The sequence below is a fragment of the Camelina sativa genome, chromosome 7 (genome assembly GCF_030686135.1).
Source record: "Camelina sativa cultivar CO46 ecotype springtype chromosome 7, ASM3068613v1".
Classification (NCBI taxonomy): Eukaryota; Viridiplantae; Streptophyta; class Magnoliopsida; order Brassicales; family Brassicaceae; genus Camelina; species Camelina sativa.
This window is the reverse complement of record NC_141886.1, coordinates 31267969-31295105: the sequence shown is the minus strand read 5'-3', so window position 1 is coordinate 31295105 and position 27137 is coordinate 31267969. Positions and strand designations below refer to the sequence as shown.

Here is a 27137-nt window from a genome sequence, read left to right as displayed (position 1 = left end):
AAAGGAAAGCCATTGTTGGGCCTATTTATTGGGCCTTACGATGGCCCAATATCTGACTATTTAGTTCTTATTAACTAGGAAGTGTTTCAGGCCGGGTCGGGTCTTTAAACGGATCCTTAAACCCAATCTGGCAGATCTCACACATTCTGAGAGCTTTCCCTCTCTTTCTCTGCGGCGGCTAATTACTCCGACCACTTCAGTTCATTCTGTAGAAGAAGAAAATTTAGGCGAATCTGAACGGTTTTTAGATTTTCATCCGATCATCGTCGCCCGCCGTTAGTTAGCGTCGCCTTAGTATTGGATTCGTTACATAAAGCGGGAAGTTAGCGGTAGTAGGAAACCCTAGACTGTCGCTTTGCTTCGGTGTTTGTATCTCTGCTTCCGTCAATCATGACTTCTGTTCAACCATTTCGAGGTTTGTCTTGAAAAAATCTTCTTTGCGTTGAACTATCCTTGTGTGAAGCTTGTGTGAGCTATTGATGCATATCGTTCAGCGACAGAATCATGTTCGTCTTTTCAGTTTTGACAAAAATCTAGGTTGACGATGGTAGAATAGTGACACTGATGCTTACCAGTACAATGAGGTTTATTGATTTTTAACATCTACTGTATAAGCCTTATTGGCCTGTGTATGTGTTTCTGATGTTTGAGTCTGTGTATTCATGGGTTTTTGTTTTACTGGATTGATTCACAGAACACTTCACAAACTTGGCCTGTCCAACATGTTTAGATAAATCGATTCTCATTTGTTCTGTTCTACTGTTGATTCATTGTATTTCGAAGGTGCATTTCGAATATATTTGGTCGTTTTGCTTGATTTAGGTGAATTAGAAATTGTTTCTGACTTACACTCTTATCAGATAAATACTGGTTGCGGTAGTCTATCCTGTTGATAATTATTCTCTGCTAGGTTTTTATTTGACTTTGACAACTCAAGTTTAAGCATGTCGTGTGCGTTAACTTGTGTCATCTGATGTTGAAAAGTTGGACTTCATTCTCTTAAGTTCTTGTATCTTACTTCCCAAAATTCTATGTTGACAGAGACTTCATGGATGGCTGGAAATTTGGACTCGCAAAAGAAAAGAAGGATCTCCGTAGGTGGAGTTACTGCCCTAAGTGAACATTCCAAAGAGATCATTGATTCATTGCCTATGTTAAATTCGCCTGACTACTTCTTGAAGCCATGCATGTTGGAGTTGGTTGAGCGAGAAATTGAGAACCCTGGTTATTGCAGCAGGGTTCCTGATTTCACAATTGGTAGGATTGGTTACGGTTATATAAAGTTTCTTGGGAATACAGATGTTAGAAGGTTAGACCTGGATCAGATAGTTAAGTTTCAAAGGCACGAGGTGATTGTTTATGATGATGAGAGCTCTAAGCCAGTTGTTGGCGAGGGACTTAACAAGGCTGCTGAGGTGACTCTGATCGTAAACATACCAAATCTAACAACTTTGGGGAAATTGCAAGTTGACCATATTGCTTATAAATTAAAACAGAGCGCTGAAAGACAAGGGGCAACTTTCATCTCATTTGATCCAGATAATGGTTTATGGAAATTTTTGGTTCCTCATTTCAGCAGATTTGGGTTGAGTGATGATGAGGCAGAAGATATTGCTATGGATGATGCCCCAGGTTTGGGAGATCCCGTAGGACTGGATGGGGACAAGGTAGCTGACATTGTTGAAGAACATCAGATGGAAACTTCCGAGCCAGAGCTTTCTCACTCTCTTCCTGCTCATCTAGGACTTGATCCTAGAAAGATGAAAGAAATGAGAATGCTGATGTTTCCTAGTGAAGATCTAAACGAAGCTGATGATTTTAGAGAGCAAACTTCTCATCATATGGCATCCTTGACGAAACAACATGTAAGACCTTCACAGAAAATTTCTCAAAGAAATAGTCATCAAGATACTCCACCAGTCTTGCGGAAAACTCCGCTTGCTTTACTGGAGTATAACCCTGGTAATGATAAAAGCCCCCCTGGTAGTATCCTGATGGTCCAACAAAATAAGAATCTGGCAGTGAAAAAGTCGAAAATGGGAGGTTTCGAGCTAGACATCAGCCATGTAACGCCATTATCTGATAACTATTCTCGAAATGTTGTGGATGCAGCATTGTTTATGGGAAGGTCTTTCCGAGCAGGTTGGGGACCAAATGGCGTCCTTTTTCACACTGGTAAGCCAATATGTAGCTCCAGTTCTCAGATGGTATTGTCCTCTGTGGTCAATAAAGAAAAGATAGCAATTGACAAAGTGGTTTGGGATAGAAAGGAAAATGTTCAGAAAGAACTTATTGATTCTGCATTCGAGGCTCCCTTAAGTCTCCACAAGGCATTGGATCATGACGAAGAAGAAGTTACGTTTGGCTCTTTCAGTCTTAAACTTCAGAGAGTGGTCACTGATCGTGTAGTTCTTTCAGATATCTGCCGACACTATATTGGTGTAATCGAGAAACAGCTGGAGGTTTCTGGGTTGTCAAGATCTGCAAAGCTGTATTCGATGCACCAAGTCATGGTGTGGGAACTCATAAAAGTTCTCTTTTCTGACAGGCAGAGTACTGAAACGTTGAATTATGCAGCTTCTGATAATGAGGAAGACATGATGCAAGATGTGAAGGAAGATTCTGCAGAAGTTAATACAGAAGCTCTTCCAGTTATCCGAAGAGCAGAATTTAGTTATTGGCTCCAAGAAAGTGTCAGTCACCGTGTACAAGAAGATGTGAGTGATCTAAATGGTTCTGGCTACCTGGAGCACTTATTCTTTCTTTTGACTGGACGAGAGCTTGATTCAGCAGTGGAACTTGCCATATCTAAGGGAGATGTTAGACTTGCTTGTTTATTGAGCCAGGCTGGTGGATCAACTGTAAACCGCAATGATATCTTGCAGCAGCTTCACCTTTGGAGAAGGAATGGGCTAGATTTTAGTTACATCGAGAAGGAGAGAATTAAGCTTTACGAATTGCTTGCTGGTAATATCCATGATGCATTACAAGATTTTAAAATTGACTGGAAGAGATTCCTAGGGTTGTTAATGTGGCATCATCTACCTCCCGACAGTTCATTACCTGTCATCTTCAGAAATTATCAACTCCTACTAGATCAGGCAAAAGCCCCGTGGCCCGTCCCGATATATATTGACGAAGGACCTGCAGATGGGTTTGTAAGCAACAAGAAGCGTTCTGACCTTTTGTATTATCTTATGCTTCTGCACAGCAAAGAGGAGGAAGAAATTGATTTCCTGAAGACTATGTTCAGTGCATTCTCTTCAACTGACGATCCACTTGACTATCATATGATCTGGCACCATCGAGGAATCCTAGAAGCAGTTGGAGCTTTCACTTCAGATGATCTTCACACTCTCGATATGGGATTTGTTGCACAGCTTCTCTCTCAGGGCCTTTGTCATTGGGCTATCTACGTTGTCCTTCACATACCCTTCCGTGAAGATCAACCATATCTACACGTCATTGTCATTCGGGAAATCCTGTTTCAATTCTGTGAAATTTGGAGTTCTGTGGAATCACAACGGCAATTTATCAAGGACTTGGGTATCCCATCTGAATGGATGCACGAAGCTCTGGTAAGGACACTATATAAACACTCTTCTTTTTTGCTTCTGCTAAAGGTACTAGTGGTTGCTGATTGCTGAATTATTTTATTATGTTGCAGGCAGTTTACTACAATTACCATGGAGATTTCATAAAGGCTCTTGACCACTTTATTGAATGTGCAAACTGGCAAAGAGCTCATTCCATTTTTATGACGTCAGTTTCCCATTCATTATTTTTGTCAGGTAAGCTCCTTCACTTTCCATATTTTCAGACCCAACTGTTCAATTAGAATATGATTCCGGTGTAGTGTAAGAAGGATCTATCTGGAGTGCTTTATTTTATCTTAAATAAATGCAGCTAACCATTCAGAAATATGGAGAATTGCTACTTCAATGGATGATCGCAAATCTGAGATTGAAAACTGGGATTTGGGTGCCGGGGTATACATGTCATTTTATTTACTTAAGAGTTCATTGCAAGAAGATGCTGATACGATGGTAGAACTGGTATGTGTAACTCCCCTAGCTTTTAAATTGCTCAACCTTTGATTGTGCTGATATATCATTTCTTGCACTGATACTCAACCAGATTGCTTTAAACACTGGAACTTACAATCCTATGATCATGGGCATAAGAGTCTTATTTTCTTGATATGTAAACACTTGTATGAATGATACAAACAAGATAACTCCTTTGCTTCCACAGGAACCCCTTGAGAGCAAAAACGAGTCTTGCAGAAGTTTTGTCGGTCGTTTAAACGAATCATTGGCTGTTTGGGGTGACAGATTACCAGTTGAAGCTAGGTAAGTACCTTATATGACTTGCATGACCCTACTTGGTTCCACGCGTTTGTATAGAATTTAGATCATTCCATATAGGATACGACCTCTTCTTACATAAATAAGTTATCATAACCTAGAAAATAAGACGTAAGGGAGAAATTCTGGATGGGTGCCTTCTAAAATTGGTGGCATCCATAGTGATTGCTCCTAAACTAAGTAGTTGGCTTCTGATGACAACACAGCCCAAGTTTGCTGTGTGGACAGATACGGGTCAAACATATGGCACATAATATGTTTTCATGCTATAAAACCTTGTGTAGCATTTTGGTTGCAAGTAGTAGAGAGACACTTAAACGCAAAAAGCTGTTTTTTTTGACTGGTACAGAGTGGCATATTCAAAGATGGGAGAGGAAATATGCGATATGCTTCTGTCAGATCTAAGCAAGGATCCAAGTCGAGAGACTCAGCTAAGCTGTTTTGAGACAGCCTTCGATGCCCCATTGCCAGAAGATGTGAGATCAACGCATCTGCAAGATGCTGTGTCACTATTTTCACTATATCTGTCAGAGAGCGGCCAAATCTCAGCTTAGTGGAAAACAGAGACAAGTATTCTCTTAAAGATGGGTCTTTTTTTAACCTGTTTGTGAGACAGATTCAGTGTGGGTTTTGTCTTGCGTCTGTTCCTCCTGCCTTAGAAGCGTGAATGATTTTTGATTTGGTCGTGTTGGTTTGTTTAAGGCAAATACGCAAATCTGATAAATATTTTGTTAAATAACAAAAAGATGTTAAATTAGTTTCTCTTTGTCACTTGTGAAATCGAAAAACGGATTGCATACTTTGTAAGAGTTTTATACTCAATTTTGTCAAAAAAAAAAAAAAAAAGTTTTCAATACGTTGCTTAAACCTGTTTGTAAATACAGATATTTGTTTTTTAAAAAATGGAAATATATAAAGTTATTTTAAGAATTAGGAATTACTATCACATTTAAAAAAAAAAAAAATCTGTGTGTAATAATAATAATAAGATAGAGAGAAGAAAAGAAAAGAAAAAAAAACACGTAAGCGAAGCTAAGCTAGTTTTGAGAGGTGGTCTCGTCGTCGTCTTCTCTAATTTTTGCGTCGTCTCCGAATATTTGCTTCAGCTTGAAGGTTCCCTCCGCTTCGCTGGTGGTGGTACCTTCCTCCTTCTCCTATTCTTTAATTGTTTTCTCGGATTCATCAAATTAAAAAAAAAAAAAATTATTTTTTTTTTTCGTCTGGAAAATTGAAATCTCTCCTCAAGTTGTGTGCTCTCTTTTACAGTACTACTACTTTGCGCCTTAGTTGAAGAAATCGGAGTCAACCCAGTTCATTTACATCATCTTCAGCCACGGATCTCTTTCGCTCAGGTACTCTTCTCTCCTAAGCTTCTTCTTTTCTAATGTACTTATTCTTTCGGAATTGCAATTCTCTTTACCATATCTAATACTATCTGTTGTTATCTGCTGTATAAAAAATTTCACTTTTTGGTCAATATATAAGAATTTGTGATTTCTTCTTCTACTCTAGGAGTAAGTAAGTAACAATATATACATGTGTTGTTGTTGGTTCTCAGCTTCGAGTAAGGGGTCCTCCAGCTCCAAAGGGATGGATCGCATAGATCACTTGTTTAATCACTATGCCAATCGATCATCTTCCCAAATTATTGAGTAAGTCTTTCTTATTTTTTCTTTTTTTTTTTTGCTTTACCAACGAATATTCAATATTGTCTCAATCAGTCACTGAGTCACATTCTATCTGAAGATTTTCGTATGACACTCATTTGCACTTAGCTATTTCTGTGAAGAGGTTCCTAACACTTTTCTCTTAGTACATGAACAGTCCTGAAGGAATTGAAGAACTTTGCTCCAATCTGGAAGTACCTCATACTGATGTCAGGATCTTGATGCTTGCTTGGTAACTCATCTATCAACCCCCCTATCATTGTTTAGCATTGTTCCGGTCACAGTTGCATTGAACCTTTACAATTCGCTTGTTACAGGAAAATGAAGGCTGAGAAACAGGGTTACTTCACTCTGGTATATTTGGATTGTTCTCCCCTCCATGATTCTATCTTATACCAAAGAGAATAGAACACATTTTTAACTCGCTTTGAACCCTAATAGGAGGAGTGGAGAAGAGCACTCAAGGCGATGAGGGCTGACACTATCAGTAAACTGAAGAAAGCCCTTCCAGAACTCGAGAAAGAGGTTCACATTTTCATGCTTCATCTTTTGTTTTCACATTACTTGATGTCTTCTTTATTATGTCCTATGATCAAAATTTGTTAACCTTCTTTCTTACTTTTTTTACCTTTTCTTAGGTCAGGAGGCCGTCAAATTTTGCAGATTTCTATGTTTATGCATTTCGGTATTGTTTGACAGGTAATCTAATTCTAATTTACTGCAGCATGCATGATCATATAAATAAGATGATTTATGTTTTCGCTTAGTATGCTTGTGTGTGACCTTTTTGATGATTATCATTTATCTATCATCCCATCCAGAGGAAAAACAAAAGAGCATCGACATTGAGACGATTTGTCAGCTCTTAGATATCGTCTTAGGCTCAACATTCCGTGCCCAGGTTGACTACTTTGTCGACTATCTCAAGGTTTGGATCACTTTTTTATCTTCAAAATATCTCTCATATCCGTTTTTTAAGTGTTGAGCAATTGTCATCCCAATTGTGAACAGATCCAAAATGATTACAAAGTCATTAACATGGACCAGTGGTTGGGGTTTTATCGGTTCTGCAATGAGGTACGTACCTTCCATATTTCTGCATTTCCTCCTTCAACCAACCATTCTTTTGCATCTAAAATCTGCATATTTTTTACATTGCAGATAAGTTTCCCAGACATGTCCAACTACAATCCAGAACTTGCATGGCCATTGATTCTCGACAATTTTTTTGAGTGGATGCGCGAAAAACAAGCCTGAAAACATATGCATATGCTTTTTAACTTCTCACTTGTCCATCTTGTCCATCTCTGCTTCATTTTGGTTCACAGGAACAATTGGAGTGTTAGTGCCATTGTCAAGCTGAACTGATCTCAAGTACATTTGTATTTTAGCTTCAAAACCACAAGCAAACTACATACTTTAAATTTGAATTATTGTTACCAGCCATGGACAGAGAGCAATGCTTGTGATATACTACTGTATGAGTCAACATTTAAATATTCTGCTCTTATCCTAAGCTTTGGTGTTGTAATTGATTTGGCTCATGTTCTAAAAAGCCACCAGTGTCTGCTTTTCATCATTAACTTTTTGTTTTGTCGAAAGTGGGAATATATTCTTTACTTTGTTATTTCTGATTGACTGAGATCTGATTTGATATATAAATGTGTAAAAATAATATCCAAAAACTGAAACGAAAATGTAAATAAGATTTGCATATTAACAAGATTACAAAGCGCACACTCGAAATAAAAGGGAGAATAAAACAGAGTGGTCTCTCTCTCTAGTTGAGAGATCAAAAATGGATTCTTTTAATAACACAACAAAAGCCATATTCTTTTATTTATATAGTCAAACGGAGGAAGATCCGAGAATCAATGGCGATGAAGGTTGCAGAGGACGAGGACGCCTTTTCCTGCTTCGACCGCGAACTTGAACTGAAGGAGACGAAGACGACGACGAAGGAGTAGCAATCGTAGACCCCTCTTCTCTGCTTGATGCACTCGTCAGTTTCTTCTTCTCAGTTTCTGCTTCACATGATTTGTCTTGATTGATTCTGTTGTTTCCAAGCCTGGTCGCGTTTATGGTCGCAGGAAGCACACAGTTGCACATGAACCCTGAATTAACCAACACACAACCATTCAGAAGAACTTCAGAACACAGAAGAAACAGAGTCCTGTCCAAAAATGCAAACTTTAAGCCAAACCCAAGTCAGTAGCTGTTCTTATCGATCATAAAACGTACATATCAATAAACTCAGAAGCTGAACTTTGGCACTCAAGCATAAAGATGGAATCTTCCAAGCCAACCCCGAGAAGAAATAAGCTAAACCCATTTTACATTATATAGTGATGCTAATACTCAATGGCACCCATTTGCAAACATAACTACTTGATTCAGTCTCTCTCTAACCTCAACCAATTAAAAAAAAATGCTAAAGAAAGAGGGAAAGTTACCAGAGATTTTACCGATTCTTGCAAGGCGATTAACCCAACTAGGGATTGGATTCCCAGTCAACTTAATACAAGTCTCGTCGCAGAAATGGTTGCAGTTCTTGGTGATGAGATTGTAAGAACTCCCCTTGTACTTGTCAGCAAGTTGTTCCATAGTAGCTCTCACTTCCAAAGGACCAAGATCCGTTTTACCAATCAGAATCGATTTCCTAAACGTAAAGCCTTCACATTGTTTTGGTTCCCCTTCGAAAATCCCAGTGCTTGGATATTCATGAGCTCCAAATGCATACTCTATACCATGAACTATACACCACAACAAATGAAACTAAATTCAATATATATCTATAGTTCTATGACTTTATTTTCAATATCTATAGTTCTATCCCCTAGAAAAATCCGATCTAATAGTATGATATAATCTACGACAACTAGTCCTAATTTAGATCTAAAACATGAACATCCGGAGAAAACAAATTCAAGAAAATCCAAGAAACAAAAAAAAAAGAAAAAGAAAAAAGAGACAAACCTTCAACACCAGAATGGTAAACGCCAAGACCGAGCCAGTAAGCATAGCCATTAAAGGGAGTTAGATCGTAAACGTTGAGATAAACCGGAACATTTCCTCTATCCACAAAGCTTGAGTTTTTCCGGCAAAGCATTATCCTTTTTCCTTTCAAATTCTCTTCCCCCTCCTCCCCTCTCTTTACAACTAAAGATCTTCCTCACTCATTTGACCACCGAAAGAAGAAACAAAAAAAGAGACAGAGGAGAGAGAGAGTATTGCCGGCGTCAGAAATCGGCCGGACGGAAGCTTTTTCCGATAGAAGATGACTGACTGGTTCGTCGTTCTTCCTCTATAATAATTAAAAAACGGTCTGAGTTGAGTTGAGTTGAGTTGATGAGAATTTATTTAACCTTTTTTCATAATTACACAAAAATGCCAACCAAAACGACTTGGCCTTTGAGATTTCCGATGTCAATTATATACTACTCTACTCACTACTGTCTTTTTTTTCCCTTTTCGATTAAATAGATTTAAGGAAGATAATGAGTTATTAATTAATTACTACTTACTAGTAGTTCTTGAATCTTGAATAAACAAATTACCTACTCTACTTCCCATAAAACAATTTTGTCTTTTTGATAATTGCTTTTATTTTCACTTAACATATATTTATATATTTTCTTCATTACCGACGAATAACAACAATACGGCTAATATCTCAGTTACAACAAAGCCAATGAATTATAAATATGCCTAGACTTACTTTTTAAATTAATATTGGCGGTATATTGCTTTAATAATTTACAGTTTATTATGGGGTCCAAAAATAAAGCTTCAATATTCCTTATCTTTGTCTCAACTTTTTTTTTTTGTCTCAAGAAGACCACCCTTTTTCTTTTTTCAATAGACCTTAAAATTTTTAATTAATATGTGTGAAAAAGTGGTGCGACTAATTAAGGTGCAAAATGTAAAGTGAAATTGTACAATAAACTGATTTTTTTTCTTTGCGGAAAATAAATTTTGTGGGGGAAAAAATTACACTAATTATGGATCTATGTTTGCTTATTGAACCTAGTGTCGACAACAATATTATAATCGATCATTTGGCGTATATTCTCTATTTAAATCAGCTTATTAAAACTATATATATATATATATATATATATTATTTTTGAAAACTATATAATAATGTGCAAGATGTTGTAAAGACTATATAAGAACTTAAAAAAGATGTTCGAGTTGTATGAAAAGTTCAACTTTCTATTTTGAAAATAAGAAATAATTAGAGGCCTGCCACTAATTTTGCCTTGGTTAAAACTCAAATTAAAATGCTTCCCTAGCATATAAAATAATAATAATTGTAACTAATTAAAAATGGAAAAGAAAAAAAAAAAGAGAGAGGTCGACATCGTAGCTCTCACAAATTCGTCTCCAGAGCTGGAAAAAGAAGAGGCAAACTGAAAGAGACCACTGAAAATAAAAGGTAACAAAAATTTGTTGACAAAGATACGACATTTTTGATTGAACTTACTACCCTTTGGTTTGGTTTTGTAATCAACACAAATTGACAGATGAGAGTCTTTAATTAATTCGTTTGTCTGAACCATTAAATTGAAAACTGAATTGATCGAACCAATTAATAAACCCGAGACCGGTCCGGTTTCGGTTATCGCGGAAACCCACCACTAGCCTCCTCGATCAAAAAAAGACTGCGTTTTGAAACGCACGCTCATGTGTACCGCCGGGAGAGAGATCCAGGATAATGATTCGCGGCAGGGGAGGCTCGTGGGTCGGACTCTCGACCCGGTTGAAGCTTTACGGGATCCGACGTCTCTGCACAAAAGGAGAGAATGGTGCTGGGAACAAACTCGAGAAGACGAGGGAATCTAGAGTTGCTCATCAAAACGAGACTGAAACTAGTGTTGTTTCTCGCTACGATGAGACGTATAAGAAACTCGATAAGCTCGATTTCGTGACCGCTGCCAAGATCTTGTTCACTGAACCACCCGAGACCAATAAATTTGGGTAATTTTTAACAGTTATGCCCGAGATAAGATTTTAAGAGGGTTTTTGCTTCATACTCTTCGTTTCTTTTTTCATTGATCTTGTCCCTTTTTGTTTAGTTTATCAGAAGTTTTATATGATGGGGTTTGATTCTTGCTTCTATGAGCCTTTAAATCATAGAAAGACCCTCTCTTTTTTGTATTGCCACTTTACCATATAGATGTTAAAGTAAATTTTTAGGCAAAGAGTAATGATGAATGTTAGAACCTCTGAATTGTAGAATGTGAGCTTCTTTAGGCTGAAAACAATTAGGGGAGAGATCACTCAACACTGGTTCTCAATGTCTGCTGCTATTATCTCTTTGACTTTCTGAATCTATCTCTCTTGTTTTTACTATAAGTTGAGTTCTTGTAGTGTAAGTCCTCATTTGGATTTTTGCTTTTTTTGTGTTAGGTTTGATTGGCATGTGGTTCAATTCATCATCGTCTGCTTGCCATCTGTAGGTATTGCAGTTTACTCTCTTCACATTTTTCTCTCTTAATTCTTCAGTTCAATGCTGTTTCTGTCAAAGATTCTCTCAGTGTTGGCTATTGATTCTTGTAACAGCTGTGTATCTGGTTGCTCAATATGCTCGCCGTAAAATGAAGATCATGGACGCTGTGAGTTATCCATCTTGTTCATTACTATTAAACGGATAGATGGGTCTTTCTTTATAGAGATTTGAGTCATTTGTTGTTAGTGTTTGCCTCACCATGTTCATTCTGGCCAAAGCTGCCTATTATATATCCTCTGAACGAACATATGCCCCATGATATTATTCTCAGGAACTTGGAGAGAAGAAACGGAAAGAAGAAGAAAAGAAAGAGAAAGAAGAAGCTGAACAAAAGGCGTTAGCAAAAGAAGCAGCAACCAAGTCTCACGACGAGCTAATGGAGATGAAAGAGAGACTTGGAAAAATCGAAGAGACAATCAAAGATATTGTTTTGGAAGCAAAAAAACCTTCAGGGAATGCTCCAACCAAAACCCAAGAAGATCAACCCACCAAACTCTCCCCAAAAGAAGAGTCAAAACCAGAAAAAAGAACACAAGGGTAATAATGTATAGAGAAACCAGGTGATGGACCTCATTGAGATGATTAGAAGGGAAACTTAGGTTGTAGATGAACAAGGATGTACCCTTTTGTGGGTTATTATGCTTTTGGAACTTATACAGTAGTTGATGCAATTCTCTGATTTCGCTTTTTTTTTTTTAATTATTGAATCGCTTCGAGAATTAATATAGATCTCAAGGATTTACGTTTAAGCTATAAGACAGCAAGAAAAGAAAAACTGCTTCCGTTTCTATACGACAGAAGAAAACAAAAGAACACATCATGCTAGTTGAAATTGGTTAAGTATGCTAATTTGTTGTCCAAGTTAACTTAGTTAAGTAGGCAACCACTAGCATTTCACATTTTACCGATGCAGTAATTAACTAGGCTAGAGAGAAAACATCAGAGCAGGTGAAGCATCAACTTATTTGCCTGACCCATATCAAGATTTGTGTTATTACAACGGCACTACTGATATGACATTTGTGTTATCAGAAAAACGTTGAGACTTTTCTCTTCTTACTTATGTATTCAGATACATATTTCATTTCAAAATTTTGCCAAAAAGAAAAGCATCATTTTTTAAAAGACTTGCAGCAACCAAGTCTCACGAATGGAGCTGAAAGAGAGACGATAAAAAGAGATTGTTTTGGAAACAAATAAACCTCCCATCCAAAACCCAAGAAGCTACTACATTTTAAATAAGAACCTCAATTCTCAAGTCTTTTATACATTTTGTAAGACCTTGTGATAATTGAAAATGGTAATATTATGCCTAGTTAGTTTGCTGTCCAAACATAGACCTGTCCTCCAGCTGTGGATCCTGCAAGCGTCCCGACATTGAGAGGATGGCAATTAATTCTGCTTGGAATAGATTTCATGAGAGGGCTTTGCAGTGATATCGCTATTCGCCTTCGTTCTGGAGAGATCACATCAATTCCTTTTGACATATTTCCGATTATTATACATGAATCATCCCACCCCCACACTCCCCTGCAATCATCATAATATTATTACCAGCTTCAATTTCATTTTTTTTTTTGGTTTTACAGACAGAAGAAAGCAATGCCTACTTTTTTTCATTTCTCATACAAAGTGGAACAAAATGTATTGGTGGTCATAGGAACAGTGAAAAAATTGTAACAATTAGTTGTGTGCAGTGATTATTTTGGTCAGAACACAAGTGCATCAAGAAAAAAGTGTACATGAACTACTTGGAGGTTTATTAAGGTACAAGATACTGGAGCATACCTGAAATTGCAGATATTCCTTAAACTGCTATTTTTGTGATATATCATCGAAGTATCCTCGAAATTGCGGCCACTTAGAATACCAACATTGTTGTCACAACTACAAGGAAAACAAAGCTGAGAGAGTTTAGCAGGCCCAAAGATACAAGTAGGCCACTAGCATTCCACATGTTACCGATACAGTAAAAGAAAAATGTCAAAGAGCTACATTATAAAAATCAACTTCACTGACTCTATGCATGTTTACTCTTATCTCAGTAGGTAAAACTTGTACATACTAAAGCAGAGTGACCATCATGATTGATTTCTTGCTGGGTTAGAGTAATTTGCATGCTTATTTCCTTCAGGGCAGTAATGTTATTCAAAACCATCACGACATCATATCTTTACTTAATTTCTTCACATTTATGTTTCAAACAACATCTGAGGTGTTTTCTTAAATCAAAGAGATTATTAGCTAAACTAATATTTGTTGTTCTTAATGGAATGTATTATGTATTGAACATAGTGAGGAAAAAATTGACAAGAGATACCTTGTAGTTGCAAGTGAAGGCCAGAAGGTGAGAAATAAGCAGAGTGCACAGCCTTAGAATGATTTACAGTAGACAATGTTTTCGGTTTTTGGGCTCCCATGCTTCTCAAGTCCCAGAGGCAAGCAGTTCCATCTGAGGAGCTTGTAGCCATAATATGGGGATTTTGCGGGTTGAAGTCTACAGAGTTAATCCTGTGTTCATGTAACTCCCAATGGAAAACTGATTTTCCTGCTCGGAGGTCCCATATATTGAACATTCCACAATCCTCACCAAAGTATAAGCTTTGCTCATCATTTGGTCTCTGCGAGAGTGAATATATAGGTTCGTCCGTGGAATAAACCAAATCAAAAACCGACTTCTCGACATCCATCAACCGGATGAGACCACCATAGCAGCTGGTAATAACCTGTCATGAATGCACCAACGAACTAAAATGACTAAAAGAAGAGATAACTTTTCTCCAATCAAAGTTTCAAACAGAAAACTAAATATAAAGACAAGTGTCCTTAAATTGAAACTTACCCTTGATAAAGAGTTTTGCTGAAACACAATAGATGACACCGGTGCTGAGTGAGGGGTGAATAGATATATCCCATCACCATCTTCCTCGCTCTCACAATCCAAATTCCAAAAACCAACATTCCCAAGTTTGTCACCAGCAGCGATCATCTTCACATTCTCGCAAGGTAAGAACTCGACAGAAAAAATCCTCCCAGGCACAACACGGGCTACATTACGCGGTTCTAAACTCAACAAATCATGATCAAACTCAATCTTCTCAGACTTAACCGGAAAACAAAATTCATCCTTAACACAATCACTGAAGAAGGAATCATCATATGGCTCTTCCTTTTTAACAGAAACTTTAGATGCACGAGAAGTACTCCTAGTCCTCACCATAGAAGAAGACTCGTTCTCATCCTTAACACAATTACTGAAGAAGGAATCATCATATGGCTCTTCCTTTTTAACAGAAACTTTAGATGCACGAGAAGTACTCCTAGTCCTCACCATAGAAGAAGACTCGTTCTCATCCTTAACACAATTACTGAAGAAGGAATCATCATATGGCTCTTCCTTTTTAACAGAAACTTTAGATGCACGAGAAGTACTCCTAGTCCTCACCATAGAAGAAGACTCGTTCTCATCCTTAACACAATTACTGAAGAAGGAATCATCATCTGGCTCTTCCTTTTTGACAGAACTACCCCTAGTCCTAGTCCTCACCGTAGAAGAAGAAGACTCGTTCTCATCCTTAACAGATCCAATTTCTCCCTTAACCAAATTACCTCTACTAGTACTGGCAGTAGTAATACCCAAAAGAGTATCAACCAAATGGTTATAGGAAGCATCATCACCTTCATAGGCGGAATCGAAGGGCAGAGGAGCCAATAAACGTGGCGATTGCTTACTAGAAGAAGACAGTGAGTTGTGTGTACGATAATCAGAGAAGCCATTGGGTAAGCCACCGGAATCAGGGTTCAATCCTCTGGTGCGTAGTGACTGTCGAACGACGACGGGTGTTTCAGGTTTGGGCTTCTTCTCCTTCTTCATCTTAAATGATTTACTAATATCGTCTCCAGAGCGTTTGGATGCGGTTGCGGCGGAGAGAAAAGAAGAAGCTTTGGCACGGACATTGAGAGCCGCCATCATCTCATCGTTCCGTCTTATGTTCTCCAATCTCTTCCGCTCGTACTCCGTCGCCATTGATTCTTCAAAGAATAAGACTTTTTTTCTCTTTTACTCACACATTCAAAAAAAAAAAAAAAAAAAAACGACTCTCTTCGCAAAACTGTAAGACCTAGAAGACGAACATCTGATAGGCGGTAGAAATAATCACAACTGCCGCCAAATAAATAAAATTACTTTTCAATTCCATTTTCTTTTTCTATGGTTTAAAAAGATTTTTATTTTTAACATATAGTTTTGATCAGATATAATCATAGTGTAAAAAAAAAACAAAAGATTTTAACCTGAAAAATTATATAATTATGTATTGATCTCAATTTGAACGGTGTAGATTAGTTTAGATCCAAAAGAAAAAAATAAAAATCGAACGCACGATCAGCCGTACGATGGAAACATCTTAATGTGTTAAACCCTAAAACTTTGCTATACGATTCATCTCTGTCAAGTGTCAAATGGCTCGCTTCGTCAGATGTCTGCGAAGAACACTCTTTTCTAATTCGTCTCCTTCAATTTCTTACCGGAGGAGCCCTAGAATTGGTTTGCCCACGAATCAAAATCCAATATTTTTGATCAGCCGCAAATGTCTGAGCTCGGGGAGTTACGTGTCAGAAATGCAGAGATCAGCTTTCGAGGGCAACATTTTGAGACTAATCCGTAATGAGATTGATTACGAACTCGATCACTCGCCTCCTCTTCTGGTATTCTATGATTGAATCCTTTTCCTTCTTCTTTCTTTTTCTGGTTTTTGGTCAATACGTTAAAGCTAGATAGATACTTTAAGCCTTCTTGGAATCTGATTTTGGATTAGTGTTATTTATCAATTGAACTTTTCTTGCTTGGGAATCATATCAATGTTGATCTGCCAAACTTAGCTTGATACTATTTGTATGCTATTAGATCAATAATGAAGAAAATGTTCACGTCTCTGAATTGGCCTCTCTGTTTTGGGAAGCTCTTATAAACACATATGTTAGCTAGTGACAAATGATAGACTTTCTAGTTCGCCTTATTGACCATGAACTTTGGCTCCTCTATTTCTGCTGGCTACATTGGATAATTAGAGCACTTTGCTTGTACAAAATTTGCAGCCTCCCAACAGTTTTGGACCATTCACTGTGGATGAACGGCCTGGAGAGCAGTGGATTAGCATGAAGAGGATATTTGGGGAGAAAGAAGACATCAAGATTGAAGCAACCATGTTTGATAGATCAGTTCCGACTTCAAAATCTACTAGCACTGAACCTGAATATATTCTTCACATCACTTTCATTGTCAACATCTCTAAGGGTGGTACTGGTGAAGCTTTAGAGATCATGTGTTCTGCTTGGCCGGATACCATAGAGATATCCAAGCTCTGTATTCGTAAAGCCATCAAGAGTTCACCGTCTTCCTATGGTGGACCAGAGTTTGAGTACGTTGACTTGCTCCTTTTCTTGGATTTAAAAATGTGATATAAGATTACTGTGAATAAAGGTGAAGTTGTTTTCTTTGCCTATATTGGTTATTACAGGGAATTGGATGATCAGCTTCAAGACGCTCTTTATCAATTTTTAGAGGAAAGAGGTGTAAGCGACGAGCTTGCTGTTTTCTTGCATCAGTATATGAAGAACAAAGGTAAAGGTGAGTACGTTAGATGGATGGAGAGCGTTAAATCTTATGTTGAGCAAAAATAGACATCAGCCTGCAGCAAGAGTCTTCGATTTTCCACTGTTTGGTTCCAAAGAATGCACTGGCCGTTGTGTATGTCACTATGACTCTCTTTGATTTGGATATCTTTCAATAAATTCATTTGCAAAAAAAATTGTTTGTTTGGTTTTGAGCTTGCAGATTGTGTAATAATTACCCTAGATTGGTCACATCATTTCAGCAATACATGTCACATGTTTGCTACATGTGTCTTACCAGCAATGGAAATTGAAAGTGCCTTAGTTAAGTTTGTAAAATGATTGACTTCTCGGGTAACTTTTTCTCCCCCCCCCCCCCCCCCCCTTAGGAACTTGCTATCTAACACTTTTGTCTGCATTGGTGACTTCCAAATCAATTCTAATGTTCCTTAACAGAGGAGCAACTTTTTAATTTTAATTCCATAGTGTGGGAACTGTGGATTTACAGTGTGAAACACCAGAAGTTAAAAGGGACAAGCCAGCTGAATCCACATAATTAATTAGTGAAGACTTTCTACTAATCTCAGTTCTATGGATTAGACTTCGAATATGGACTACTAGGATTAGAAGTGTTTAATTCCGGTTTTTGTTTTTTGAAAAAAGATATTGAGAAAAAATACAGTGAAGGTTGATTTTAATAGGTTTGTTACTGATTTTGTTTATCTATCTGAAGTAATAATATAAGTTTGGAGTTTTTGTTCATTTGATTCTGTATTTTGGTCTATTTTGTCTCTGATGAAAAATAAAATGATGATGAATGGTCAATTAACATCTAATAGACTTCAGTGTATGTAAAATAAAAACGTCATTATCTATATGAATTTTGGATATTTTCCACTGTGATATATGATTTTGGTATCTCCATCAAAATCTTAATAAATGTGACGCATTAGGATTTATATGGGGGATTAGTGAGGTAATTATGGTGATTGGTGCATAACAACATGATTCCCGCATCGTTAACATCTTGATTTGTGGAAAATATGGATTGTTAACTGCAATGATTAGCATTATATTAATTATTATAACTTCAATGTAAACATCAACTTGATACGGACCTACCCAAAGCACATGTCACAGAATCTTTGGGTTATAATTCACTAAATCCTAGATAATAATTAGAATTTTCACTAATAGAACCCTCTCAGGCTCTCACCCACATGGTCACATATCATTACAAAAACTAGAAATCGTGAAGTGTGTAAAAGTAACACACATGTAATAACTAATAATTATAAATATAATCAACAATAGATATGTTTTTCTGAGTTCTATTTCTATTCGAGTCAATTTAATAACGCTAAAGTTGTCAAAAATAATTTAGCAATGGTGAAAAATTAATGTGAAATAAGAAAAGCGACTTGACAAGATTAGATTAAAAAGTACCATCAATATTTAACTTTAATAGTGTCACATGGCGAGAAAAACCACAACCTCTGACGAGGAACTCTTTCACTTGTTACTTTGTTAGATTAATGTCTATTTCTTTTAACTACAGGTAGGACCTCACTTCGATAATCACATTCTATCCACTCTATAATATTTTTTCCCCTTAAGAAAAATTTAAATCTTGTTTATTTTTTCATTTTATACTGTATAATCATCCACTAGAGTAGTAGACCATAAATGATTTTTTAAACATATTTGTTAGGAGAAAAAGACTAGACATGATTTACACAGAAAGAAATATCTTGATATTGATTGACTAAAGTCAGTTCACGCCTAATAAATCGGTGATAATCTAGTGGGCAATAATGCGTATAACGTAGGACATATTTTGCTTCTCTTAACGCCTATATCCCACAATAATTATGTACTTCCATCATTTTTGGATATATATATTCATCATATTATTTTGTGGAGTTCATTTCACTTTAATTTAATGGCATTGTTTTCTGTGAAAATGTAATATCATGTTAAGAAGTAAAGAAGATATAAGTGACGTCCACATTGTGATTATAATAAGTACCACAAAGCATACGTGGAGGACCTAACATTTTCTCCATTGTCCATTTTTATAGTTTTTAGTATTGTACTACATGGACTTAAAATAGACCTCAAAAATGGAATTGCACCAACAAGGTATTAATAAAACATATAATAAAGTACAACTTAATTAGTGAAACTCTAATACACCCTGCCGTCAATCATTATATCAAACAAAGACGAGAATAATAAAAAGAAAAAGTTATGATATAATGAAGACTAAAAAGAAGATGACAATTAAGAGCTCTCATAGCTTAAGAGTCAAGTCAATCTTCTTGAACTGATTATGATCTTCTTTAGTGCTCTTGAAATGTTCGGTTCTCTCCAACTTAGCAGCAATCACGTTACGGTTATTACCGCCGGCGACTTCAAGGTGAAATTTATCCGGCAACATCGTTCCGATGGTCGGTTTCTGGTGGATGCTCTGTTTAAAAACATGACTTAAACTCGTTGTTTGTCTTCCTAAGAAGGGTTTATGGATCGTTGAATGAGCTCGAATCCCTAAGGTTGACCTGTTATTCGCCGAGCCATGTAGTGGTAACGATGCCATGCTTGCGAATCTGCTGACTGAACCGTGGCCAAACGCAAACGCTGAAGAAGGCGAAGATGAGAGAGTCATCTTGTAGTACTGTCCACGTTTGGCTAAGGTGCGCTCGCGTTTATGAGCGTTTTGGTGGCCGCCTAGTGCTTGTGAGCTATAGAACTTTCTTTGACAATAATTGCATGAAAACACTCTCCGATCTGTCAAATGTTCTTGCTGCTGCTGCTGCTGATGATGATGATGAGAAGTCGATGATGAGCTGGTTTTGAAAGAATCAATGAGATTGAGCTCTGATGAGTTCGTTCCACGTGGCAAAAAGGTCAAACCCAACTCAAGATCTTGATGACCTTGTTTCTTCATTTTTAACATTTCTTGCTCTCCTTTGATTGACGAATCCATGTATATTCTGTGTATATAGCCCAGAGAGAATATATAAAGGGGATGAAAGTAAAAAAAAAAAGTAAAAATTGATATAGATGTGAACTGATGTGGTCGTGGGAAGTGAAGTGTGAGTTCTATTTATGGAATTGGACGGACATGTGACCTTTTTCAAATTGAATGATGTTTAAAGAAAAAAGGACACTTTTGATGTGTGCAATCTGACCTAGAGCTACAGAGCCCACACATGTAACTGTATAGTAGTGGACACTTGAAAAAAAGGAGAAAATTAATGTCGTAATTATATGAATTATTGATTTATTTGGGAACACATATAATGAGTGTTCATGATATCATGTTATACTATTGTAATGAATGCTATAAGTAGCTCTATCTTAATCAAATGAGTTTGTCTTTGTTGTCACCTTTTTTTTTGTTCTCTTCGTTATACTTATATGATAATATCCTATTTCATTAATTATACAAACGTTTTATTGGGATTAGGAATATTTATACGTATGTAGTTCCTTTATATAGGGTTTAGGTGAGACGTTTAATTCAGAACCCTATATGAAGAAGCTGTCTTTATTTGTTTAAGTGTTAGGTAAGTTAGCAACTTTTGGACAAGGATTATGAAGCCAATCAAATCTCCCCGACAATCCCTTTCATTTCAATTTTTTTTAATCCATTCTCCCGTTTTCGGTTGAATGTCGTCCAAAACTTAAAAACCATACACATCCATCGATCTCACATAAGAATGTCATTAATCATTTTTTATGATTATAAATTCATTTTTGTTAGCTTACAAAACCATACACCGTTGATATATGTCAACTAAACTGTTAAATCAGTTAACTTTCTAGTTGTATATATATGTGGTCTCTATCCAAAATGAAAAAGTTGTAGTTATAGGAACATTTATGTTATGTTTTCTGTGTTATGAATAAACTAAAACAGATTTATGATTGTATACACACGTTAATATAGTGGCATTATCGTTTTGTTTAAAAGTAAAGTACAATCTTACTTGATACATGGCTATAATTTCTAAATAGTATAGTACTTGATAAATGAAAATGTTACTTTTCTTGGTCGTACGATACGATTAACTTGTTAGTAATAACATCACATAATTGCGATCTTACCGTAACAATATACGATGTAGTCATACCATCAGTTCAATTTTTAATACACTGCATCCAACTGTGATCTTATCACCAACCTATATGATTCCTCAAAAATTATCATTGTTTTCATTTAAAATAAAAACAAATGCAAAAAAAAAAGAAACACATCCAGCTTTAGTAGCAAAAAGTACATTTTTTGCTTTCATCGTAGTGACTTATGAGGTGATGCATATTTGTTTTTATTTTGCTTTGTCTAATCAGATTCGACAATATATCTCCTCCTAGATTACCTTGTCGGTCCAACCTCCAGAGCAAAAATATATGGACCACCCCTCTAATTCTTTAACAACAAAGGACCCTAAAAAAAGAAGAGGAAATAAGAAATGTTCCATGAATAACAATGATATTAGAACATCTAAAGCTACAAACTTATTAGTAAATAAAAAATAATCATCCAGTTGGTTTGATTAATCAAGTTCTTTTTGTCATGTGATATGATTGATATTTGTTTACTAGTAGTAAATGGGATGGAAAAACACTTATGTTTAGAAAAATAAAGGATCATTATGCTTATAATTAATTTGTTTGGTTTGTTGTCTATTTAGATAATAACGAAGTCTCTAATAAACTCGTACAATTAGGAGACACGAAGAGAAATGGAAACGTGGGATTGTTCCACAAAGATAGGGAACATAAACTCCACTAAATTTATTTGCAATTACAAAATTATAAGTAAAAAAAAAAAAAAGACTTATTTAGTTGTTGGTTGCTTTGACTTATTTATTAGTCACGATCGATCACGATTCACGAGTGTGGTTTTTTTACTAACATCTCATCAACGTCGAACATGGCTAATACCACCACAACTCTCTCTCTTCCACTATGGCCATAAACGTTGTGTTCCAGTTTAATCGCCCCATTCAAGGGCCCTTGTTAATAGGCCCATTACGATCAGTAGTAGTAGTAGAATGAGGTCAAAAATCGAAATAACCAAAAACAACAGGGAGCTAAAAGTACATACATACAAGTAGAGAGAGATTCTCCCGCTCTTGCAAAAATTCCCAAAATTCGAAACTTTATTATTATTTCCTAAATTTCTTTTTTAATTTCGAAAACTGATTTCAGTTTCCTAAAACTCTTTCATTAAATTTCTCTTCCAAAAAAAAAAGGAAAGATTTTTAATTTTGTTTTTTTTTTGTCTCCAGTGCTCTCCACTACTACTGTACTACAGATATAACCTCTTCGTCTCTTCACCTCTTCATCTTCAATTCTTCATCTCCCAATCCATCTTCCGAAACACACAATCTAGATGGCTGTGAAAAGCAAAACGAAGAAACGGGATGAACCAGAGTCAGATCTGTGCTTTGCGGGGAAACCCATCTCTGTTGTGGAATCTATGATTAGATGGCCTCTTCGCTACCAATTCAAGAAACCAAAGCTTGATGATGATACTCCCATTAAAACTGCCATAAACGTGTCAGAATTTAGGGTTTTTTTTTTTTTTTTAATTTCCTGGGTCGAAATTTCGTGTTCTTGTTCTGTGATTTTTGTTGCTTGTTGTACCTTCTGTGTTGACGTTTTGTGGGGTTTAAAATTACAGTGCCAAAGAAGAAGAAATCAAACAAGCGAAACGTCACTACGAGCAAGCTTTGGTTGATGGCGTTCTCATCAATCTCAATGACGATGTCTACGTCACGGTTCTGCAGACCAGATGATACTGTGAGTTGATTTTCTTGCGTTTTGAGTTTACTTTGATATTCTTCTTTAGTACATTATGTCTATTGCTCCTACTACTGATTAATGTTTCTCATTTGTTTTGTCTTAGGTGATTGAAAGATTTGCGCAACTTGTGCAAGAAAATAGAGTGTTTTTATCAAATGTGGAAGACGACAATCCTTTGAGTTGCATTTTCTCTAAAGTCAATGTTGCCAAAGTCCCATTACCCAAGGTATCAAATACTCTGATTTCCAATGGCACAGTGTGTGAAAACAACGTTTGATCATATTCGGCTTCTAAACTGATTTACACTTTTTACAACAGATTGATTCACGAGCTTCAGAAGAAAGAATAATTCCTCCATGTGACTTTTTTTATGATATGAAGTACGAGCTTCCACATCTCACTTTTGTCAACGCAGATGATGGTAAATAAATTTCTCTTCTGTTTTGCTGTGTGTCCTAGATATATTACTTTATATCAGCACTATCTTATCTGAGCTCGTTGTTAAGTGCAAATGACTTTACTTAGAACATTGGAAACTTTATTCCTTCTGGTCACGGTTTAAATTAGCTTCCTTGTAACTGTTCTGTATATGTTTATTAGTTTCTCTAGCACCTTCCTAGAATTATTACTGTTTTTACATGAGAACTATCTTATCTAAGTTGGTCATTTTTTAAAATTCTTAACACAAGCGCTGGTTTTTGCAACTTTATCAGTCATATCCTTATTAAATTTCTTCAAAGTGTTTCGAAAAGAGCTGATGATTTCTATCTTGCCAAAAAATTTCAGCAGATAGGGCTTCATCCTCAACCATTTCAAGCGATTCTGACTCCAATTGCATAGTGAATCCTCACAGTGATGAAAAATTCTTACTGGATCTTTACAGTGGGTGTGGAGCAATGTCCACTGGTTTTTGCATGGGGGCCTCCATATCAGGAGTAAAACTGACTACGGTAAATCTTGTTATTTATACCAACTTACCACATTTATATTTTGCTGTATTTGAGCAAGATTCTCTCTGATTTTGCAGAAATGGGCTGTGGATCTAAATCCTTCTGCTTTAATAGTCTTAGACTTAATCATCCTGAGACAGAGGTAAGTCTGTATTGGTGATTTAATGATTTTTTTTTGTAAATATAATTGCCACTCATGTAATTAATTCATTGTGAACGTTGAGCAGGTGAGAAATGAAGCTGCAGAAGACTTTCTAGTTCTTCTCAAAGAATGGAAAAACCTTTGTGAGAAGTTTTCCCTCATTTCCAGCACTGAACCAACGGAATCAATTTCTGAGTTGGAAGATGAAGAAGGTGACGAAGATGATGACATAGATGAGACAAGTATTGATACTGAACTCTCACCTGGAGAGTTTGAAGTACAAGAGTTCAGTGACATCGCTTTTGGAGATCCTAATGAGAAAGGGGAAAAGTCACTTCATCTTAAGGTATTGTTTCATGAACTATATATCAGAATTCTCAATTAGCTACAAACAAATTTCGTCATTTGTAAAGATGTAACTCAAACATTATTTTTCTTATTATTTCATTACTTTCAGGTGAGGTGGAAAGGCTACGGTCCTGATGACGATACATGGGAGCCTTATGCTGGCTTAGGGTAACTTTTCCAAATTATCCTCTGATACAACTTTTGTATTGATGGTTTATTGATATTGAGATGATTCATTTTTTCCTCCAGAAATTGCAAGGATAAACTAAAAGAGTTTGTGACAAATGGCTTTAAGTCTAATCTGTTACCCTTACCTGTAAGTCTTTTGTTTCCTTTGCATAGTATGTTTAGCTATTTATGATAGTTCTTCACCCTGCATACTACATAAGTGATGAATTGTGCAAAGCATAGTATTATCTTGTTGACAAAATATCGTCATTTATGAGAGTTCTTATTGGTTCATGAAGAATTTGGTCTCTTAAATTTTTGTTTGTTACTTTTGTTCAGGGCACTGCTTACTCGGTTTGCGGTGGCTCACCCTGTCAAGGGATCAGTGGTTATAACCGTTTTAGAAACAAACAAGCACCGCTTGAAGATACGAAAAACCAGCAAATTTTGGTGTTTTTGGACATCATTGACTTCCTCAAACCAAAGTACGTGCTTATGGAAAATGTTGTAGACCTTCTCAAGTTTTCGAACGGATATTTGGCACGTCATGCTGTTGCTACCTTTGTTGCGATGAACTATCAAACAAGGTTGGGCATGATGGCAGCGGGATCTTATGGTGTCGCTCAACTTAGAAACCGAGTTTTTCTATGGGCTGCGCAACCAACAGAGGTAAATATATATGTTACCTAATAGTTATTTTTCTGGAGAGGATATGTTCTTTATGACTCTCTCTTAATGTGTGTTAAACAGAAACTGCCTCCATACCCTCTGCCCACTCATGAGGTTCTGAAAACGTTCCACACCGCTGTAGAATTTGAGGCAAGTGTGGATTGTTTCAGTTTTAAAGTTAAATACTCTTATTATTGGGCTGCCTTCTTATTTATTTGTTGTAAATGCAGGATATTCAAGTTGGCCGTATCCAAAAGGAGATTCTCAAATTAGAAGATGCTCTTACACTGGCTGATGCTATTAGTGATCTACCACCGGTGTGTATCTAAACTTTTAAACTGCCATTGTTGCTTAAGGTACATCATATCTTATATAGTTCATTGATCAGTGCTCTCTTGATGCTGCAGGTGACAAATTATGAAAAAATTGATGTAAGGAATTATAATGATGCTGGTCCTAAGACAGATTTTCAAAAATATATTGCGTTGAAAAGATCTGGTGAGCATTTTGAACTCGATAGATTTTGTGTTACCACTTATCACATATTAACGAATATTCTTGTTTCAGAGACACTACTACCCGTAACTGGTGGAGATTCGTCGCACAAGTTATTCGATCACCAGCCATTACAGCTGAGCACTAACGACTTGGAAAGAATCTCATATATACCAAAAAAGAAGGTGCGACAATGTTTTAGTGTTATATATTTTGTAGTGCCTGCTTCAAGCATTCAATGTTTGATAATTTCTTTGTTCATGTTACTGTATTCTTATTGCTACAGGGGGCTAATTTCCGGGATATGCCTGGTGTTTTAGTTCATAATAACAAAGTGCAAATTGATGATTCGGTGAAGCGAGCAAAGTTGAAATCTGGAAAGAATGTGGTAATAATCTAACTCACTTAAAACCTTGTCATCATTCTGTTCTAGTGTTTTTTTTGTTTGCAGCTTCTTCTTTTTGACATGGTTGTGGTGTTGACAGGTCCCTACTTATGCAATTAAATTCGTAAAAGGAACATCAAAAAAGTGACTTTCTCTTAACTAATATGCTTCTTCTTTGGAATCTAGCTCTTTCCATAACCTGAGAGTGTTGAATTCACTAAATAATAACAAATCTGTTATCTGAATGTCAGGCCGTTTGGTCGCTTGTGGTGGGATGAAATTGTTAACACAGTAGTGACAAGAGCTGAACCGCATAACCAGGTAAGCTCTTTTGCTTTCATTTCCTACTTTTCTTTCTCTGGTGACTCTATTTTTCTTAATAAAACTGGTTTATGCAGTGTGTAATCCATCCGAAGCAAAACCGTGTGTTGTCTGTCCGTGAGAATGCCAGACTACAAGGGTTCCCTGATAGTTACAAGCTGTGTGGCACAATTAAGGAAAGTAAGTCCGTGGTCCTTGCTGCCTTCACTAGAGATCCAAATGTGAAAAAACTTGTTTATGAATCTGAAACTTTGTGCAGGCACATCCAGGTTGGAAATGCGGTGGCTGTTCCTGTAGGGGTTGCGTTAGGATGCATTTGGTATGGCGAGTCAAGGACTGACCGATGATAATGAGCCTGTAATGAAGCTTCCCTTCAAGTATCCTGAATGCATGCAGGCGAAGGCAGAGGATCAATCTGATTGACAATCTCTCCATCCAAAAAGCCTCAATGATGAAATTATCTCTTATCTTTAAGAGTCGCACTCCAGTTATCTAGACTTGTCTTAGTTTTCTTCTTTTAATTTGGTTTTGAGCTTAAATGCTCAAACATTTGCTTTAATTGTTACCTCTGATCGCTTTCGTTCTTGTTAGTTTATTATTTGATCTTTTGGAAACACAATATTTCAATTTATTTATCGATCTTGACCTCTAGATTCAAGACAACTATTTTCTTGTTTACCAATTCA

General features: G+C 36.5%; 7 protein-coding genes and 2 pseudogenes across 14 annotated transcripts; 6 read left to right on the top strand and 3 right to left on the bottom strand.

The window, feature by feature from the left end:
- Nucleotides 1-61: 61 nt before the first annotated feature.
- Nucleotides 62-5124, top strand: LOC104703367 (nuclear pore complex protein NUP96). Its single transcript, XM_010419374.3, has 6 exons — nucleotides 62-415; nucleotides 1042-3578; nucleotides 3668-3791; nucleotides 3907-4055; nucleotides 4255-4352; nucleotides 4717-5124. The coding sequence occupies exons 1-6, from the start codon at nucleotides 391-393 to the stop codon at nucleotides 4919-4921; spliced, it is 3138 nt and encodes a 1045-aa protein (XP_010417676.2). The 5' UTR covers nucleotides 62-390; the 3' UTR covers nucleotides 4922-5124.
- A 25-nt stretch (nucleotides 5125-5149) lies between these two features.
- LOC104705095 (uncharacterized) lies at nucleotides 5150-7661 on the top strand. 3 transcript variants are annotated; one of them, XM_087459834.1, is made up of 10 exons: nucleotides 5150-5504; nucleotides 5634-5719; nucleotides 5926-6019; nucleotides 6192-6266; nucleotides 6352-6388; nucleotides 6476-6559; nucleotides 6673-6733; nucleotides 6856-6962; nucleotides 7046-7111; nucleotides 7196-7661. In XM_087459834.1, exons 3-10 carry the CDS (start codon nucleotides 5958-5960, stop codon nucleotides 7289-7291), a joined length of 588 nt encoding a protein of 195 aa, XP_087315960.1. In that variant the 5' UTR covers nucleotides 5150-5504; nucleotides 5634-5719; nucleotides 5926-5957; the 3' UTR covers nucleotides 7292-7661. The 3 variants fall into 3 exon arrangements, with proteins under 3 accessions (XP_087315960.1, XP_087315962.1, XP_087315961.1); XM_087459836.1 differs by having other exon boundaries at nucleotides 5345-5498; XM_087459835.1 differs by having other exon boundaries at nucleotides 5349-5501.
- Nucleotides 7662-7720: 59 nt separating this feature from the next.
- LOC104703366 (deSI-like protein At4g17486) lies at nucleotides 7721-9662 on the bottom strand. 2 transcript variants are annotated; one of them, XM_010419373.3, is made up of 3 exons: nucleotides 9011-9662; nucleotides 8500-8787; nucleotides 7721-8148 (listed from the first exon to the last, which is right to left on the bottom strand). In XM_010419373.3, the coding sequence occupies exons 1-3, from the start codon at nucleotides 9141-9143 to the stop codon at nucleotides 7883-7885; spliced, it is 687 nt and encodes a 228-aa protein (XP_010417675.1). In that variant the 5' UTR covers nucleotides 9144-9662; the 3' UTR covers nucleotides 7721-7882. The 2 variants fall into 2 exon arrangements, with proteins under 2 accessions (XP_010417675.1, XP_010417673.1); XM_010419371.3 differs by having other exon boundaries at nucleotides 8488-8787; nucleotides 9011-9633.
- An 859-nt stretch (nucleotides 9663-10521) lies between these two features.
- Nucleotides 10522-12295, top strand: LOC104703365 (uncharacterized). Its single transcript, XM_010419370.3, has 4 exons — nucleotides 10522-11014; nucleotides 11447-11496; nucleotides 11600-11652; nucleotides 11818-12295. Exons 1-4 carry the CDS (start codon nucleotides 10752-10754, stop codon nucleotides 12085-12087), a joined length of 636 nt encoding a protein of 211 aa, XP_010417672.1. The 5' UTR covers nucleotides 10522-10751; the 3' UTR covers nucleotides 12088-12295.
- Nucleotides 12296-12712: 417 nt separating this feature from the next.
- On the bottom strand, nucleotides 12713-15642 carry LOC104703364 (uncharacterized; annotated as a pseudogene). Its single transcript, XR_015562581.1, has 4 exons — nucleotides 14389-15642; nucleotides 13867-14272; nucleotides 13335-13433; nucleotides 12713-13076 (listed from the first exon to the last, which is right to left on the bottom strand). The product of XR_015562581.1 is annotated as an uncharacterized LOC104703364 (transcript).
- A 233-nt stretch (nucleotides 15643-15875) lies between these two features.
- Nucleotides 15876-17498, top strand: LOC104703362 (uncharacterized protein At2g39795, mitochondrial). Its single transcript, XM_087459767.1, has 3 exons — nucleotides 15876-16253; nucleotides 16644-16966; nucleotides 17066-17498. Exons 1-3 carry the CDS (start codon nucleotides 16008-16010, stop codon nucleotides 17226-17228), a joined length of 732 nt encoding a protein of 243 aa, XP_087315893.1. The 5' UTR covers nucleotides 15876-16007; the 3' UTR covers nucleotides 17229-17498.
- A 1790-nt stretch (nucleotides 17499-19288) lies between these two features.
- Nucleotides 19289-20246, bottom strand: LOC104703361 (zinc finger protein 1 pseudogene; annotated as a pseudogene). The gene has a single exon (XR_015562584.1). The product of XR_015562584.1 is annotated as a zinc finger protein 1 pseudogene (transcript).
- Nucleotides 20247-22063: 1817 nt separating this feature from the next.
- Nucleotides 22064-27114, top strand: LOC104703360 (putative DNA (cytosine-5)-methyltransferase CMT1). Of its 3 annotated transcripts, none has more exons than XM_087456535.1 (19): nucleotides 22064-22727; nucleotides 22852-22970; nucleotides 23077-23199; nucleotides 23292-23394; nucleotides 23763-23923; nucleotides 24001-24065; nucleotides 24151-24411; nucleotides 24523-24581; nucleotides 24663-24729; nucleotides 24921-25250; nucleotides 25332-25400; nucleotides 25481-25567; nucleotides 25658-25748; nucleotides 25818-25930; nucleotides 26032-26133; nucleotides 26231-26274; nucleotides 26382-26451; nucleotides 26529-26631; nucleotides 26711-27114. In XM_087456535.1, exons 6-19 carry the CDS (start codon nucleotides 24003-24005, stop codon nucleotides 26746-26748), a joined length of 1497 nt encoding a protein of 498 aa, XP_087312661.1. In that variant the 5' UTR covers nucleotides 22064-22727; nucleotides 22852-22970; nucleotides 23077-23199; nucleotides 23292-23394; nucleotides 23763-23923; nucleotides 24001-24002; the 3' UTR covers nucleotides 26749-27114. The 3 variants fall into 3 exon arrangements, with proteins under 3 accessions (XP_087312661.1, XP_087312659.1, XP_087312660.1); XM_087456533.1 differs by having other exon boundaries at nucleotides 22214-22727; nucleotides 23760-23923; XM_087456534.1 differs by lacking the exon at nucleotides 22064-22727 and having other exon boundaries at nucleotides 22742-22970; nucleotides 23760-23923.
- Nucleotides 22561-23992, top strand: LOC147941910 (putative DNA (cytosine-5)-methyltransferase CMT1). The gene is made up of 5 exons (XM_087458682.1): nucleotides 22561-22727; nucleotides 22852-22948; nucleotides 23077-23199; nucleotides 23292-23394; nucleotides 23763-23992. Exons 1-5 carry the CDS (start codon nucleotides 22561-22563, stop codon nucleotides 23990-23992), a joined length of 720 nt encoding a protein of 239 aa, XP_087314808.1.
- Nucleotides 27115-27137: the final 23 nt, after the last annotated feature.